The sequence below is a fragment of the Seriola aureovittata genome, chromosome 13 (genome assembly GCF_021018895.1).
Source record: "Seriola aureovittata isolate HTS-2021-v1 ecotype China chromosome 13, ASM2101889v1, whole genome shotgun sequence".
In the NCBI taxonomy this organism is placed as follows: domain Eukaryota; kingdom Metazoa; phylum Chordata; class Actinopteri; order Carangiformes; family Carangidae; genus Seriola; species Seriola aureovittata.
The window spans coordinates 15,270,541-15,289,575 of NC_079376.1; the positions used below are offsets into that span (position 1 = coordinate 15,270,541).

Sequence of the window (19,035 nt, forward strand, 5' to 3'; positions counted from 1 at the left end):
TCGGGATTGGGGAATAAATCTCTCCATCAGTTTGTGGAAACGGTTGGATTCGAACGTGGCGTTTGTTTGGTCTTTCGATTGGATAGGTGAGGGGAACAGCTGAAAAGATGAAGCACAGTCAACTTTTCCAGCGCGCCCAATGTCTATGTGTCTATGTGGCATTGTGGTGTCGATTTGGGGGCGGGAGGGGGAAAGACAGTTACAGATGAACTGTGTCTTTTTATTGAACCACATTTTTGTTATTTTAATACAACATGCATTTATGTTATTTGAATCAGTACGGGCTTTCAAGTTTTAACCACAGCTTTGACTGTTGTGCAATATTGTCTGGAGATTTGGCCCCCAACTAAGCCCATCTATGATTTTTCCATATTCATTAGGAAGCCAGATTAGTGAGACGGTTGTTGCTACAGACCTCAGTTGCTTTTATTATTTGCCATTTATCCTCTCTCCTTTGGACCATCACTGTCTGTCATGTCAACTTCTGGACCAGCTACTCAACCACACTAATCTTTCTCAGAACTGGCTTCAGTTAAAATTTATAAGTATTGCTCTGCAAAGTACTTTGTAATTGTTGATGATATATGTATAAATCATTATTGTTGTTGTTATCACCACTGTGTTGACATTTCTTGTTCTGTCTCTCAGGAATGTGAATGGGAATGTGCAGCTGCAGGTGGACGCCGTCCATGGCTGTCACGTTGTCCAGTATGAGAGGAAGCTGCTGTCTCTTGAGGCACGTAAGAGGAGACAGCGCCACCTGACTCATCGCTCTGCTGCAGGGAAGAAAAAATCGGGTAGGCCTGATGTTTTCTGCCTCAGCTCAGGAAACTGCTTTTTTTTCTAAAACTGAGAAGAGTGTAGCTAAGTGGGACAACATTGCATGCTAATACACTTTTGGTTCCAATAAATAACTCCCCTGTGTCACGGTGAGGTTGGCCAAATATGACTCTGAATGAGTTCATTTCATTGCAGCAACAATAAAAAGCCTATTTTGAGTGTGTCCGTGTCTCTAATCCAAAATGCCAGTGATGCAACTGACATTTGTCTTTCCTTGCAATGCTGCATACCTCAGGGAAGGAATCCAAGGCCTCCCCGACTGAGAGCAGCAGTCAAGAGGGAGAGGAGTGCGCTCAGGAGGAAAGAGAGGAGGTGAAACAAGTTCTCAAGCCAGTCTCACACAAGGATTTGGTAGCAGAGCAGAGAAAACAAGTGGCCACACCACTGGAGTGCTGCCACGGTGAGGCTCTGTCCAGCTCAGAGGCAGCCACGCACAATGCCAGGCCCAGAGTCAACCTGCTCAACATCCTTCAGCAGGGCTGGGACCTCAGGTCAGTCTGTGTTCTGGGCTGCTGCTCAGGTTGGCTGCTGCTCTCATCTTCCTCCCTTACAGTATTTTCTTCTCCCTCACTTCCCTCTTTTAGAAGGAGAAATGCTTATGTTCCCAGCGAAGGAGATGAGAAGAGGTTCAGGCCTCCTTTGCCGCAATATTTAATTATTTCTAACCAACTAGTAAAAGAAATGGGTGATAAAACCTTTCAGTTCAGTACCAGTTAAAGCCACAGTCCTTAAAATGATAGACCTATATTCGCTAATGATTGGATAATAATTGACTGAGAAATAAAATGATACGCAAACAAAAATAATATTTTCCATTTTAACTTTTAATATATCCCTCAATTAAAATAAAAAGCTCTATACACTGTCAGACATACAGTACAGTATACTGTATATACTGCTACATGCAACCAAGACTGTGGTCTCCTGACGATTTTAAAAGTGTGCCTGAAATTATAATTTACGGAGGAATCACAATAACAAGTCTGAGTTTGTAGAAATTCCTCAGTGCTTGACGCAAGGAAATTATAGTACAGCATATCATTGTTTGTGTTTGACAGCTATTTCCAAAACCTTTTTTTTTCCTTTTTTCTTTTTTTTTCTTTTTTTTCTTTTTTTTTTTTTCGACTACAATGTTCTGATAGTTCTCTTTCCAGGTTCACCTGGGCCACGAAGACAGCTTATCATTTTGATGCCGGTGCAGAACAAGATACATTGTGTTTGAACAACTTCTGGCTGAAAGTGATACATATGTGTTTTTATTTTCTCTCTTTTGCTGGATGATATGTCAGCGAAATGGAATGAGTATAAATGCTTGTTCTTTCTGTTGTAACAGATGTATCACTGATTCCGACATAACAAAATAGTCTTTAATGTCAGTTTGAAGCGAACTGACAGAAGACCTAGTGGATAATCTTTGTCGTTGCGTCTTTTCTTTTCCATTGCTTTACCTTTGCAGTCCATGATGATTTTCCTCTTTCTCCCCTGCTTTTCCCTTTCCTCTCCAGTAAGGTGCAGGCCCGGATGGCCTTTTCCTCATACCTGCAGCGAGTCCAGCAAAGACTGTTAGCAGAGAGCAGAGCCAACACTAATCCAACTTGGCCAGACAAGGATGACGACCAAATGGTACAATGATAACCATTTTTAATCTGCTCTTCCTAACAAAGTTGACATGGGTGGAATACCCTGGAGCATTGTTTCCTTTGTATGTATATATATGCCAGAGTTCCCCTCATTATTATTCTGTTACTCATCTGTACCCTGGCTTTAGCAGAAACGTGCACGAGGCATTTGTGGCCACATAGAAGGAAAACGTGGTCTCTGTAAAAGTAAGCCTGATTGGAAAGTCTGCATTGTAATGGCATACATCATCATCAGTAACCTCAAACCTTTGGGGAAAATGAATACAAACTCAGGCAGATCTCTAGGCCATTAAATTCAAAGCTTTCTGTGTTTTAAATGGCATTGAATGCTGAAAGGAGAGCACACACACACACACAGGCAGCCTGAATAAGTGTGACATGATGAATCAGTGATTCAGGGCTGTGATAATGACAGATTTCTCAAGTGTGTTTTTTGTCTGCACAGGAGCTGGTGATTCGCTTCTTGAAAAGAGCAGCCAGTAACCTTCAACAAGATATTAAGGTGGTCTTGCCCAGTCGCCAGTTACCACTTCAAGACCGCAGACGCATCCTATCCCACCAGTTAGGAGAGTTTATCCACTGTTACAACAAGGTACCCATTCCCAGAAACTGATTTGACCTAAGAATTACAACATGCATGGAGGTGAGGCAAACACAGGAGAAATTGTGCAACAAACCACTATATGACTTGCTTTATTCCTTCTTATCTCCTCAGGAAACTGAACATATGGTGAAAAAACAGGAGAATAGCAAAGAGGAACATTGTGTTAACCCCAGTGTATTTCAGGAGTACATCACTGCAGCAAGGTTAGTGAATTGGCAAGCCCACTCACCATTGTTCAGGGTTTGGCTCTTTACCATTCCAGTTATATATGCTACTGAGTGAAGAGTGATCTCAATCTGCTATACACATTTATCTCCTGTTTTTATTAACAGTGAAAACGATCTCGAGGAAGTACTGACATTCTACACACAGAAAAATAAATCAGCCACCGTCTTCCTAGGAACAAAAGTCAGGAGTGTTAAGAAAGACGTTCATGAAATTAATGCCTCAGGACATTCAGGCGACTATGAGAATTCCAAAAGTGAGTTCCTTCCGAGTTTTTTTTTTTTTTCATATTGTTACTGTAAGTCTGGTTTATGTTTAATATTTTATCATTCAAGCACAATAAACAGGAATTGTTTAGATTTGTGAACCCCCAAAAAAAAAAGTTAAGGGAAAAGGATTGAGTCATATGGGGTGAAGAAAAGGTCAGCTTCAAATGATTAGCACTCATTGGGGGAAAACAAATGTGTGTCAGAGCCGAGGAATGGCTAACTGATGATAAAGGAGCTCTGGCTTCTTTCCTCCTTTGAACAGCTCTGCCTGTGGCCAAAGAGGATTCCAGCGCTTCAGAGTCCTCGCTCTCCACAGGGAAAGTCAGCAGTGACCCAGACATCAAGGCCGCTGAGATTCAACCTCCTGTACGTGCGCTGTCTGAAGAACAACAGGCAGCGGTTGGAACTGGTAAAACCCAGCCAGATGTCCAGGCGTCTCAGCACTGCTCCAGCTTTCCTCTGACTTTAGACTGCACACATATCCATCTGCAGCACTGCTCTCCTGCTCCAGCATCCCTGCCTCTTCACTGTCCGCCACCGCCGCCACCTCCTCAGCCGCCATCCTATGCGCAGTCCTTGGCAAAGTCTCAGTTCTGCCATTCTGAGCCTCTTTTTGACCCTCCTGCGTACACCTCTGCCCCTGTAGTCACACAACCCCCGAGAGCAATTCGGACAGCTGTTTCCTCCGGCTCTAACACAATCTCAACCGGGCAACAACCCCAGGTGCTCAGGAGGATTCAGTCCTTTACCTCATCCACATCCGGCTCTGGGGCACCCTCCTCCATCCCAAATGCCACGCACATCTATAGCCAGAAGCTCTCTAGACCCACATCTGCAGGCCAAGGTAAACACATTGCTCCCTGCTGCTCAGCTCTTCAAGCACTGCCCTTGTTATCTTGTTCATTCTTATGTTCTCTTATTTGTCTTATGATTTTCTTTTTCAGTTAACAGGAGGAGCAGTTCCAGTAAGCTGAAGTCAAACTCAGTGGGGGCCTTTAAGGAGTTAAACTCCCTGTCTGCCCAGGCCCAGTCGAACCAGCACGCCTTCATTTCAGCCCTGCAGAAGCTGGCTGACAAGCAGGTTGCTCGCCACTACGCCAGCTCCGGTCAAATCAACCTGCTAACACAACACGTGAGTTCACAATGTTTTTAACCTCTATAACCCGCTGAGCCGAGAGCGACACCCACCTGGAGCAGGAAGCTTCACTGTGTACGAAGAAGAAACTATGCTGAGTTATTAAGCAACTGTAAACTGATCTGTGCAACGTTTCATGAAAGGAAGAAGAATCTGGCCCCTCTGCAGTAGTCTCTCTCTGTGAGGTCTCTGATATTCCTCTTTGTTGATGTGTAAACCTGGCTCTGACCCCATGCTGATGGGCGGCATCTCGCTGCGCATTCATTCAGCAGACCTGTCGGAGCCGGAGGGTCTGCCGCCTCTTACCGCGCACCTTCCTCCTTCAGCCATCAGCTCGCCTGCCGTCTGTGGGCTGGGGTTAGTGCGGGGGTGAGTCTGGAACTGGGTTTTGAAGCTGGCTGGCCTAAACAGTGGCGAAGCCGCATCAAGCCTCAGCTCTGTGTGAGGTCTCATTATCAGATGCACCATGGGGGAGTGATTTCTGTTGATACTTAACAAGCAGCCACTTTTTTGTGGTAATTGATGCTTATAAATAGAGGAATGTGGCAAATTGGCACTGAGCAGGGGAGCGGCAGCTTCACTGGCTCCATCACCACCTTCTCCTATATTCCCCAAAGGTTTGTCATTCGGCGTGGGGAGCCCCGCAACCTCTCCTCCTTCCTCCTCCTCCTCCTCCTCTGCCTCTGCCTCACTGGTTTTTTGTCTGTCAAAGTTTTTTGTGATGGCACCAGACCACACAGACTGCAGTTTTTATGGCTTCCTTTTGACTCTACATTATTCTGTCTGTCTGAAAGGTGTTTGCTGTATTTCCTATGAATAGTTAATCCTGGGCATGGCAGCAGTTTATTTTTCAGAGTAAAACAGTCCAGTGTCTTGCACTTAAAGGCTCAGAGTACATGTTTTTTTTAGGGCTCAGATTTGAAGTCATTAAATCACTTGCGGAACTAAATGGAGAACTTTGTAAACAAGAACAACACCCTGTTACAGTAGTTGACTTCTAAGGTTTTAGTAATTACTCACTCTCATGCTAGGCAACATATATACAATAAAGTGTGTATACTCCTGTCCTGTGATGCATAAACATGGTGTTAAATCCTTCCAGCATGTGTGTACATGTGTATTTTTATGTCCAACACTTCATTAAGACATCCTTGTAACATTTTGTCTCAGTTAGTGCATGCCTTTAGACAATGGTGGATTATGGGAATACATATGTGGTAAATAACTGTTTATTATGGTACATATGTATTCCAGTTCTGACATGTTAAATGATATATGACATTTCGACAAGCCCTGTCATGTTTGCTTGCATATATATGTTTTTATTTTCTTAATTAGAGCCAATAGTTTCTAAGAGTGCAACCACTCTACCTTAATAAGTAACTTAAGGCTGGAGCTGAGTAACACCATGCTGACACATTTTTCATGCTGCACAAGGCTTGGCTGCTTTACAAGTTTTCCATTGGACATTTAGTGCTACACAGCAGGAAATAAAGTAAATAAAACACCACAGCAGTATGATTAATCCTAACATTCGATTACGGCACCGAGCATAATTCCCAGGGTGCAGAGCAGTACAGAGGTGCAGTTGCTTCAGTATTGCTGATGTGGTTGTAAACAGATTTGGCCTGACAAATCATAATTGCAGATTCTGTTAGGGATGGAGGTGGGGGAGGGGACCACCTGGATTTAGTGCTGAGTGGAGATTAGCTGTGCCATGTGCTGTGTGTACATTTCAAACAGCCCCCAGATACAAGAGCACGAAGTGGTCGATGTAGGGAGGAACAAAACACGAGCACGTACTCATCATACGTTTCCATTGTTTTACACACTGTCTGAACTGGCTGCTATGATAGCACAGACTTGACTCAACATTTAGCAACTGTATTCAAACATCCTGCTAATACAATAAGTGTAATGAAAATGTAAATGAATTTGGTGAAGTCGAATGATCTTTTAAAGTCTTCTCCTCTGCCTGCAGCTGACCGGTCTGAACCTGGCCAACAGGATGCTGAGCAGAGAGTGCTTCACGCTTAACCCTAAGCTGCGGCATACCGCTGCTACGACCCAAGGGCCCGTGAAAGCTGTTCACTCTGGAACAGATCTACTTAGCAGCACTGGGTGAGTCCAAAGAAATGTTTCATACACAGGGATAATTATTTTTTGTGTTTTTTTTTTATTCTGAAAAAACAAATGTATCAGTGTCTCTTTTGTCCCCTCTGGACATGTTTTGAATGATAATTTCGATCTGAAATTCTTTAAATTACATTCACTCCTTCTCCCTCATAAAATCCAAAATGTATGGATATGCAAATATTGATATTTAACCAACAGATAGAAGATGCCTCCTACTTCACTGTAAAGTCCATTCTTTATGTGCACTGTAGGCTTCATGTATGTTGGACCACAACTGACTTCCAGACTCACAAACAGATTTAATACGTTCAGAAAAACTTTCCCCCTTCAGTAGATGAATGTCAAAGCAGCCTTTCAGTGTCAAGCTATGTGCATACTGTATATCATTCTTTACAGGGAAGGTCACACATCCACATGAACCAACAATACGCAAAAGCAGATCTTTGAGTTGATGGGAATTTTAGAAATAAGGTGAAAATCTGGTTTAAAAAAAGATCCACTGTAAAATAAGTTTAAACTATTCTGTTCTTTCTTTATTTCTTTCTTTCTTTCCTTCATTCTTTCTTTCTTTCTTTCTTTCTTAGATTCCTTATAGATCACAAAAAAGACAAATGATGAATGTTTGATATAGAAGATACAGATGAGCTCCATATGAGAAAGATAAAAGTGTCAATTCTGTAATGTCTCAATATATTTTTATTATTTCAAAAGTTTCTTCTCTGTTGCCCCACGTTTGCATTCGGCACACCTCTGCTGCCTTATAAGAGCTGTAGTCCTGCTTTTGGTCAAATTTCACCATTGTGCTCACGTGTACTATTTATTCACCCTCCCCCGAGGCAGCACAGGGAGAATAGTGCGTTACAGTCTCAATGGGGTTCACTGCCAAGGTAAACAGCATATCTCTCCTTTGAGATCCTTGAGTTGGAGATGCTGTGCTGATGAACACCGACACAGCCGTTCTTGTTTTTCAGAGTCTGTCAAAAGAGGCCTAAACATTTAACACACTGTTGTTGAGTGTTTGACTTGTGTTGTTTGAGTGTTGTTATGGGAGATTGATGGATTTAGTTTAAAGTATTATTCACTTAGGCCAAATTACTGTCCTGAGGATTTTGTGTGTGATCAACTTAACAAAAGTCTTTACTGTAGACACTTAGATTGTGGTAGCCTATTTGGTCACACTCAATAGAACCTAAAGGCTTTTTTAATGGTCTCTGACGACTTTTTAGATTGAAGATTGTTAGTCTTTGGAAAAGGATTGCTGAGTGCCAACACCTCTCTGGGAAAGCTACTTCAATATGTGCCTGGAAATGGGCATTTTGTTCCCTTTTTAATTGTGTTTTGTGAAGCTAAGTAGCAGTAGAATTGGCAGCTGAATGCCGGGAGTGTGTGAAGCATGCTGGCAGCTTAAAACATTGCGTTGGAGGGGTGGTGGGGGCGGTGGGGGTGGGGGCGGTGGTGGTGGTGGGGGGGGGGGGGGTGGAGTGGAGTGCAATGTCAACACCCACATAGTCTGTCTGCTCCAGGTTCTCGCCTCTGCAGCCATTGAAATTCCTCCTTCCTCACCCCGTACCTCACCCCTCTCACATTGCTCGGAGAAGAGAAGAAGGAAACACAAGGACAGAATATGATCACATGGTTGTGGTGTATGGTACCAGGCCTTGGTAATAAACCTAGTGGCGATTGAGGGTGTAATTCATTGAGAGTTCAGCGTCAATGTTTACCACCCTTTTATTTTTCTGTTGATCTGTGAGTGACAATCTCTCAGACAGCTTGGCCCTGATCTTGGACTCTGTTTTTCCAGTCCAGCCCTTTCTTGTGTATCGAGCTGTCAGAGAATTCCAGGAATGTCTGGCCTTTTCCCTTTTTAAAATGTTTTTATTTCCACAAACCGAGAAAGACAGTTTTAATAGAATTTATAATTTCATGGATAGCCTCATGTAACCTTTCTATATGATACTGAAGAAGCAAAAATCACCTTCTGATCTCTTGTTTCAGGTTAGAGCTCCAGTGCTTTGATGGATCGTACATTTCTTCTCTGAATTTTGTCATTCCCTTCAAATATTTCTGCTTTTACATTTATTGCTTTGGCACTTCATTCATCAGAAAATAAATTTTAAGTCAGCTTCACATTTCAGCTTTTTACATTTCACGTTAATAATTCAAAGGAGAAATATACTGTGGCTTTTGTTAGAAAGCTTATTTTAAATCTCTCCAAAAAATACATAGTTCCCTTTATCTTCCCATTTGTCACTGGCTTATAATACAAAAAGCTCTCTTGTACCTTAGTACTCCCAGGCCTTGGTTTGGCGTTCACCTTTTACTGCAGTGAAATGTCTTTAATAAGATATTAGGATAAATTGCCTTGATTTCGCCTCGGCGCTGTTTCTTATAACACAGAATTTCCTGAGTCCCCCCCACACACACTCGGGATGACAATGTGTGCCAAACATACTGAAACTGTTAAGCACATTGGCTCTTTAAGCAACCACAGGGGTGAAGTATGATGGGTTTCAAAGAGTAGTACGGCTCTTTGAAGTGTTGCTGCCAGGATCTACCAGGTATGCTGCATCAGCACTCTGAGAGCTGCTCCCTCACTCCAGTGTGCTGACAACCAGGGGGCTTTGAACCGTACGGCACGTTTTCATACACCCACAGTTAACTTTGGGATCCTTTCCGGTGTTGGACCTCCTGGTACATTCATGATGATTTCCATACACTGTACTTGTGAATTAATGTGAGCAACACTACAGTCGAGACGACAACCTCAACAGCAACAACCAGTTTGTTGTGTTTGGTTAGGTTACTTTTGCAAAGTCTCAGACAGCCACGTTGTCTCTATCATTGTAATAAGCTGGTGATTTTACCTTTAATTTTTATTCAACTTATTAAATAAGGAAGGTTTTGGTGCTTTGGTTTTCTAGTACTAGTTGTGGTTTGAGCTGGAGATGGAACTCCATGTGTGTCTTGTCAGCAACAGGTCACAGGAATTATTCATTGGAACTCATTAATTTGTTTTGAGCTGCATTTCCTTCTTGACACAAATGACCACAAACTATTATCCCTGCAGTGTTACCTTCACTCTAGCACAGTGAACTGAGAAATACCACAACCCTGCTTTTGCAGGGTATTTTTAGTTCTGTTCAATACTTTATCAGATTGCTGTTTGACTTGGTTGAATTTTGTAAGGACATACCATTCCAAAGGATTTTATGACAGCCCGTTTCCCGAACCAACAACCGACTAATCAGAAAAAATCTGGTGAAATTTTAAGACTTCTTTGATGGGGGACAAAGTCCCACAAAATTGGTTTGATGTCTCTCTGCCTTTGAATTTAAAAAAAGAGAAGATTTTATTCACATTGATTGGAGCCAGCTGTGGTAATACGATGAGGGGGAACCTTTAAGGTAAGAGCAAGTGAAATTCAAATGAAGGGATTTTGGTAATTGAGTGGACTCACACACCTGTATAGCAGTATCCAGAGTCAGTATTTTTATGTGCCATCCATTTTGCGGAGTTTGCATATAAAGCCCTTTCTAAGTAACTCATTGTACCATTAAAACATGAGGAGAATCTTAACTAGTAAAGACTGTCTAAATGTCTAAACATCTACATTGGTTGCAAGGAAACATCTGTAGTGTCATCTAGTCAAAAGCTACAATAACAACTATGTAAACAGGAAGTCACTGCAACATTATGAGCTGTGACATAATTTCTGAACACACAAGTTTTTGAGGACCAAGGGATAATCCCTAACCCTTAACTTTAACCAATCAGTCAGTCAGTTTTAGATGTCTGTATTAGTCTTTCCTAACCCTCAGTACATGCATGGAGAAATATGTGAGTTTTAAGTATTCATGCAGTTTAGTGTGAGTGGGAAATACAATTATATCCAAAATCAAATTAGGCTTTCTAACAGACCTCATGAAATATCATTTAAAATCATCACAGTTTACATCATGGTTAAATGAAGCTGAAGTCATTTAATAATAGTCATTTAATGGATTAGTCAGTTGACAGAAAAATAATTGGCAACTAGTTTGATAATTGATTTAACCCTTTTAGTCATTTATCAAGCAAAAATAATGAAAGAAAATATGACAATTTCTCAGGTTCCACCTTCTCAAATTGGGGGATTTGCTGCTTCTCTTTGTCATATATCATAGTAAACGGAATTGTCATAAAACATAGTAAAGCGAATGTCTCCGGTTTTGGACTTTTGGTCACACAAAACAAAACATTTGAAGGCTTGACCTTGGGCTTTAGGAAGTTGTGATGAATGTAATTTTTTCACTATTTTTTGACATTTCATAGACCAAAGAAATTACAAGTTAATTGAATGAATATTCATCTGATTAATTGATAATGAAATCGTTAGTTGTAGCCCTGTTATTAAACAGCATTTCAATCAAGAGTTAGGTCAGATATGTTGACCATGTCCCTTTTTGACTTTTCAATTTAAACAAGTCATCATCGCAAACTAGTTTTGTTAGTTTGGTCAGCAACACACACACACACACACACACACACACACACACACACACACACACACACACACACACACACACACACACACACACACACACAAATCTGACTAATTTGTTGTTTTCTTCTATAGACCCAGTTCATGTCTCTTCAACGTCCGGATGCTTATGATAATATGGGGATTCTGGGCTAAAATCACGAGTAGGCTATTTCGTTGTTGCTAAATCCGATTGAAAAGTATAATTTGATTAGGTCATCCACTCTAGGCAGAAGACACAATATCTGTCTGGTGTGTGATGAGATTGATCCAACCTTGCAAAGTGAAACTGAAGTGGTTCCTTGAGAAAAAATAAAAACACAATTTTTGAGTTTTTCTTTTTGTTTTTTTTTTCATTAAATTTGTGATTGTAATCTCTGGGAGTTTTTTCTCACAAATTTATGATTTAGTAGTCTCAGAGAATATTCAGGGGGTTTTTTTCTCATAAAAGTACCACTTTTATTACCCCCCAGTCCAGCCGTATACTAGGTTTTGACCTTGCTTACCTTGTACCTTGTATTTATCACCAACTATGTAGCTCACTGGTCTCTGTTGTTATTGTTTGAAGTGAAATCGATCAGGTATCTTTGCTTTTTAGTTTTCCATGTAAGGTTGTCCTCTTGTCTCCTTTGAGACTAAAACTGGCCGGATATCAGGATATTCTAGGTTTTACTTGCAAAGTTATCAGTAAACCTGCCTTTTGGAGCAGACCTGGTTCTTTCAGGATCCCACATTGCTCATCACTGAACTAAGTAAAGCATCATCATCCCTGTCTATGCCGCTCCCACAACAAATCCCCAGATAATAGTCTGTTTCGTGTTTTAAGGACGGTCCTATTCAGTGTCATGTTGTTGGAATAAAACATGGTAAACAAACACTGATTAATGGTTGGAAATACCCTCACACTCCTGAGGCGGCTGATGTTTACACTGAACAGGCAGGGCTTTGAGATACTGTGGCCTGATGTCATCTCAACTCATATCGTCCATTTTCCCACATTCACACTGAGTTAGATTGATGCCGCACATGTGCTCAACTTTGCACTGCTGTGTTGTTCTACAGTAAGTTATATCAGCATATTAAAGGATGGCGAGCACAGCAGGGAGTAAGCTGACTCCCACGAGCAGAGGTCCGGCAGGGAGGGAAGTCCCAGATAGTTGGAGCTCCACACATGTGCTGTACCAGTGATGAGAAACTCAGATGTAAAACTGCTCTCCTTTTATTTTTCCCCATTTCATTGGTTACTGTTTTGGACTAACCTCTGGTTCCTCCTGCTTTTAAATCATGGTGATCTGTAGTATTTTTTGCGTGGTGTTGTGTTGACAAGCCCTGTCTGAAAAGATCTCTCCTTTGGGTCTTAAAGTGACATTGCGACATACTCAAGAAAAGCATATGCTCTTGACCGGAGAAATAGTTCGTTTTAGACCACATGCTAATAAAATGGTAGCAGTGAAGGTCCCAGCGGTCCAGTGTGCAAACTGCAGCCAAGTTAAAGGAAATGACTGCTGTAAACAAAGAACGAGTTCTTGTTTTGTCTCCTGGCATTGAAGAATCTCTGGCCTTGCGAGGTTCACAGACAAGCCTTTGTTTCCAGAAGCTGAAAAAATTGAATTGGCCTGTGGTCACACCAGTTGTTTTTGCAATATATGTGCCATTATGTGAACTGAGAAATGCATGGGCGGATAGCATGTTCACATGAGTTTAAGATCCCTTGTGTCTTTGTTCGGCCACACCGGAGAGGAATATTTTTTCACTGGAGCGACACAAGATTATTATCCCACACTGTGAATTGTTGTTCAAGACTAATTGAATTCTAATTTTAGGGCTTATCATAGTTTGGTTTCTAAAAATATTTTAGCTATTGTGATTTTAAGTCTGGAGTGTTTTCTTTTACCCTAGACCAATGGACAAATGTTATTGCATGTAATGGGAGGAATTTCCAAGAACCTTTTTGTCATTAAGACCCCCGAGGGATCCCATTTCTCCAACTGTACTTGTATCTCTCACCATTTTTTTTTTTCCTTTCATATTTTAACTCGCATCTCCCTGTAGTACTCTTTATGGCATTATTGTTGGCTGAGGTGGTACATACACAGCAGCACACCAGACTCCACATAGACTCAATTTAAGCGTGTCTGAAGAGAGGCCGGTCACCTCATTGGTTCAGCAGGGGCCAAAAAGAGAAAGAAAAAAAAAAACGCTGAAACAGGCTTAGTTCTAATGACAGATAATCCAGTTACAAACTCGTGGAGCTCGTCAAAAGGTTTGCTTTCCAGTTTGTGGCTTTGTGATGTGAATGGAACGTGAAGCTCAGGGTGCACTGAGGCAAAGAGGAAAGGTTTTTAGTTCAGCCTGTGTTTGCCACAGACTTGCCCTCTACTTTGACTTTGATTTGCACACTTTGACTTGAGGCTTCTGTGGGCCCAGCAGCCACCGACTGGGACGCTGTGAGCTGTCTTGTCTTTTTTACTTTTTGCTGGTGGTGTTGCAACTCAGCACGTGGAGGGAAATGTGGGAGTTAATGAGCTACTACCACATCTCTGCCTTGGTTGAATGGTAAAATAACTGACAAGGAAAAGATGGTAGGAAATACTGTGCTATTATGGCTCATGCACCAGCACCAGCGCTAGCACTATCCCAGGTAATTATTAGCTAAGATCTATGAGTCAGTTGGAGCTTCATTTGAGGGCACAGGGATTTAAGGAAAAACCCAGTGGAGAGCACTAATCTTCATCAAATCTCATCACTTAAGACATAGAAAGACTATTGTATGGAATAATTTTAACATTGTGTTAACACCCCTACATCTCAGTTTATGCTATAATGTTATTTTGTCACACCACTTTATCCCCTGTCCTCTGTCCCTCTTGCCATTGTCTATGCTCTGTGTCTAAAGTAGGATTGAACCCTCACCTACCAGTGGCTCAATACAAACAAATACTTTAGGGCTATTGTAGAATTGTCATATCACAGCTTTACACAGCTTTAAATGAATAGTTTGACATTTTGGGAAATGTGCTTATTCGCTCATGTAGCTCTCAAGACAGTGAATAAGCATATTTCTAAATTCCTTTTCTTCAAGGCGACTTTCCAACATGAGGTGAAACCCTCAGGTATTCAGTGTCTGTTAGAGTGCAAATAACAAAAGCTGTCACTATACACGTATGGTATTATCATCAAAGCAACACAGATTACATGATCCAGCAGAGAACACGGGTGTGTGTTTTGGTTGATTTGAATTCTCTTACCTTTTGACTGACTTCTCTTCATTTCTGCTTTCCAAGCCACAGGCCTCTGAAGGAAGAGGAGGGTGTTTGGGATGGACAGATGCAGAATGCCTATAGCTTGGTGACAGGGGTGAACCCCCAGCAGCGCTACCAGCCCACCCAAGGAAGCTACCAGCTTCAGTTTGCTATCCAGCAACTACAACAGCAGAAACTTCAGTCCCGACAATTGCTGGACCAGAGCCATTGCAGGCACCAGGTATTTAAGAACTTATTTCGTGGTAAATATGATAATCTAATGATTACATCTATCATTTCTAAAGGGGACTTCCTCAAAAGTGTCCTGTCTACAAAGTAAAGAGAACTGGTAGAGGTCAACTTTTATCTTCAGCTACAGTATAGATGAGTAGTTACTTTTAGTCACATGGACTTTAACCCAGGTCCTTGGTGGAAATATGGTTTCCCCCATGTTTAGAAGCTGTGACAACAACAGGTCACTGAGATTTTTTTGGGACACCATTTAACATTCCTCATAGTTTGTTCCGATAAAAAGTTCAGACTTCTTTTGTTTTGTTAGATTAGGATTAAGTAAGAGGGTTAAGTGAAAATATGTTGTTCAGCTTCTTTTGTTTTTGTCTTGCTTTAAAATCAGCTCCGCATGAAAACTGAGCAACGTGTACAAGAACTATTGAGTTATAACTCAGGAAAACCCTCATATTTGTGTCTGTACAAAATATCCCCTTACCTAAGCACAATGCTGTCCAAAACAGTGCAAAATACTCCCACATAAAAGGGAAAGCTTTCATGTTAGCATTTACAAAGCAATTCTGAGAATCTCTTTCCAAACCACTTAACAAAATGGTGTTCGGTGGGAACATCCTTCTCAACAGAAGCTCATTCCTGGAGAGCCAAACATGACTTCTCACCCCAAGATTACAGTGTTTGGCTGAGTGACTCGGTTAGGCTTATGTTGGAAGGTGAGTAATGAAGGAATGTTGCCCATTTGGGCATTAGTGAGGCCCCGGTACAGAGTCCATCATGAATTTCAAGTCTTACCATTACAGTTTATATCAGATTTGAGCTCCATTTTTGTTCCCATTACAACACAAATAAAATTTTGGAATATGACTTTCGCAGCAGTAGTAATGTAGCGACAAAAAACCTTTTAGCCACGGCTGACTAGCCGTGACAGATGTGATTTGGCTGTTTTTAGAAGGAGATTAGAAAGGTAGAGAGGTCTCGGTCATTTCGCACAGCGTAATTTTAATGTTTAGAGAAAAAAGATAGGCCCTCTGTCTTTCTGTGCAGTTGCTTTGAAAGAGGATCTGAACAGGAAGTGGTGTATTTATTCATTTTCCAGAGGATTTTGTGGAGGCAATCTATGGATGGAGAGAAATGGAGACAGGGGAGTACCATGGGACAGCTTACAGGGTGGAATGATTGGATGCACCCACTTTTTTCCGCTCGGTCTTGAGTATGCAGTTGCTCTCACGTCACTGTTTTTTCATCATCTTGGTTGACCCTTAATTAATGCAATTGAGGTGATATTTCTCTTGGCTTGGTCCGGTAGCCTTACGCAAGCCACTTTATGAAAGTAATCTCTTGCCTTTCTTTGTTCCATTCCTCTTCTCATTTTGTCTCATGGTTTGAACAGCTCCCTCCGGATGGTTCTTTACCCTATCTCAACCTTATACATAGGGTAAGAAACTCTGACAACCAGAGGGAGCAAGGGTTAGAGCTGCTGCTCCTCCACATTGAAAGGAGCCAGTTGAGGTGCTTCAGGCATCTGATCAGAATGCCTCCTGGGTGCCCTCCATTGGAGGTTTTCCAGGCACATCCAACTGGTTAGAGCCCTGGGGACGACCCAGAACACACTGGAGAGACTACATATCTCATTTGGCCTGGGAACTCCTCGGGGTCCCCCAGATGGAACTGGAAAGTGTTGATTGGGAGAGGGACATCTGGACTCCCTTGCTTAACTTGCTGCCACCATGATAAGCGGTAGAAAATGGATGGATGGATGGATGGATGGATGGTTTGAACCCAGTTGACCAAATTCCTCTTGTTGCTGACATGTCTCATCATCCTCCAAGCAGATGGAGGCAGGAATACCTTACAATCTGAAACCGTTTGTGGCATCACGGACTATACGTATGTGTACAGTGCACTGCAAACAGTGTCAAGACAGAGCCATCCACTTGTTTAACCCTCTGAGGTCATAAGAAGGCTGACTCTGGATATGTCTCCCCATCATATCAGACAACCCTTCCTGAAATCCTTGCCATCCCTCCCTGTTTGTTCCAACCACATGAGTCTCTCTTCCTGTCTGTCCTGGCAGTTGTACCACTTTATGTATGAATTAGCCGTTATTTTTGACTCAAAGAGAATGACCTAAATCTGTCTTTGCAGCATAGTCGGATGACAGAAGGGCTTTGGTCTTTTTGATACAAATACACTCCATATCCCTGAACTCACCTTCCTTGTTTTTCTGGCTACATGGGAAAATTAATTAATGTATTTGGAATAAGTGAAGACACAAATGGAAGTGCTTCATGGAGTGTGAGTGTTCATGTACATATATGTCTGTGTGTATGTACTTCTGTGTGAGAGAAAGAGACAGGGGGCTGTTCTGGAGCTCCAGTCCACGTTCCAGTTACTGGGTGCAGACTGCACGGCTCCTCCACAGGCTTGGCCCAGAGCCACCTGGCAGGCAAAGAAAGGTGCCCTTCCTGGCCCCGCTCAAACTGAATTGCGGCTATAGGCCTTGCAACCTGGAAACTCAGCTTCTCATTTATCAACACATAAGTTACATCAGATATTCCCTGTCACACTGCCGGCCCTTTGAACGGCTGCATTGTGAAGCTGGAAAACCATTAGCTTGTTAGATAGCCGTATAAAGCTGCAGAGAAAATAGCATCGACATGAGATGTGGAAGGAATGTATGCAAAGCATTCCCCAGCACTACAAGGACAGAGTGAAATGTGGCTCTAAAATATTATGTCAGAAAGAAAACGGTATTTTCCCCCTTCCTCAGCCTTTGAAGAGATCTTTTATAAACAAATAAATAATGTGAAGAATTTGCTTTTCACTGCAGCCAACTGCAAAAAAATGTTGAGCTTGTTTTGATACTGGATGGCATTTCAGTAATATCTGCACTAATTCATGTCAAGCACTTTGATATTTCACCTTAATCACAAGAGGCCACATTTTTTTCCCATGACAAACCCATTCCAAATGTGATCACACTTCCTTATTCCACTTTTGGAATTTGGTTTGATTCTTATTTTGTCCTAAACAGAACATGTATGACATAAAATATACACAATACATAAGGATGCAGATCAGATAGAGTGGGGTGATATAAACTATACAAAATTAAAAATCTTGAAACAAATGTAAATGTATGTCTGAAGTGGTTCATGACAACAGAGACTGTTGGACAGTGCTACACCAATTAATTATCATAAACGTTTCATGCTACATCACAGATACTGCATTTACTAGAATTTAAATATTCAAAAAACTGCTAATATCGGATCTTCCTAAAGCCATTCAAAATCTTTACACCTGCTGTCAGTAACGCTTTGAGGATTCTGAAAATCTGATGTAGTCAGGAACATCTGGATTCACAACAACTATTTCTCTTGTGTCTTGGCTGCGCATTACCTTTTCTTACATCTGACACCTGACCTTTAACCACCAAGACTGCATCATAGTTAAGAAGTTTGCCATGAGTGGGTTTACTATTTGAGGCAAATAGAATATAGGAGATTCACTCCTTCCATAGATGTAATGAAAGTCATTGTAGTCATGTGTTTATTTTCAACATTTCTTGACCAAGTATATTTCAAAGCATGTATCAGTGCAGAAACTGATACAGTGCAGAAACGTACCATCAACCACAGATGTCACATTATTTCCATATATAAGTATGAGTAATGATCCAAGAACCGATCCTTGTGGAACGCCACACATGACAGCTCCCTGATCTAATACAGTCCCTTTAATATCAACATGTTGAAATGGTTTTAGTATAAAAAATTTTAGCAAGAAGCTCATTATAAATATACTTATAGGGACTAAGCTCTAAAGGGGCGTAGTGCCCCTTTGCTCTTGTAGACTTTTTCACTGTAATGATTGTATATGGTGTTTCAGTTGCTGTTAAAAAAAGTTGTATTTTACAACACCTGGCACCTCCACACAGGCACATATTTAGGGGTCAATAATCACTCTGGCACCATCATCATTGGTCCAATGTCCTCTTTTCTGGCAAACTTCTGTATCCTTAATTTTCTTTGAGTTAAAATTTTAAGTATTTAAGTATTGTATACTGGTCAGTGTGAGCCAATTATATGATATCCATTTTGAGTTTTAAACTGTGCGTCTGTGTTGCCTTGCCCAGTCATAATAATAATGAATATCACATGGCCTCAGTAAATATGT

The 19,035-nt window shown here is 41.4% G+C and overlaps 1 protein-coding gene across 2 annotated transcripts in view; it reads left to right on the forward strand.

Annotated features, from left to right (window-relative positions):
• Nucleotides 1–19,035, forward strand: part of ttll5 (tubulin tyrosine ligase-like family, member 5) — a 48,590-nt gene that overhangs the window by 21,024 nt on the left and 8,531 nt on the right. For both annotated transcript variants that reach the window (XM_056393261.1, XM_056393262.1), the window contains 10 exons: nucleotides 649–797; nucleotides 1,076–1,331; nucleotides 2,346–2,463; nucleotides 2,926–3,072; nucleotides 3,196–3,287; nucleotides 3,417–3,565; nucleotides 3,841–4,422; nucleotides 4,523–4,710; nucleotides 6,695–6,834; nucleotides 14,653–14,851. In XM_056393261.1, coding sequence (XP_056249236.1) covers nucleotides 649–797; nucleotides 1,076–1,331; nucleotides 2,346–2,463; nucleotides 2,926–3,072; nucleotides 3,196–3,287; nucleotides 3,417–3,565; nucleotides 3,841–4,422; nucleotides 4,523–4,710; nucleotides 6,695–6,834; nucleotides 14,653–14,851 — 2,020 coding nt within the window. The remainder of the gene's footprint in view (nucleotides 1–648; nucleotides 798–1,075; nucleotides 1,332–2,345; nucleotides 2,464–2,925; nucleotides 3,073–3,195; nucleotides 3,288–3,416; nucleotides 3,566–3,840; nucleotides 4,423–4,522; nucleotides 4,711–6,694; nucleotides 6,835–14,652; nucleotides 14,852–19,035) is intronic.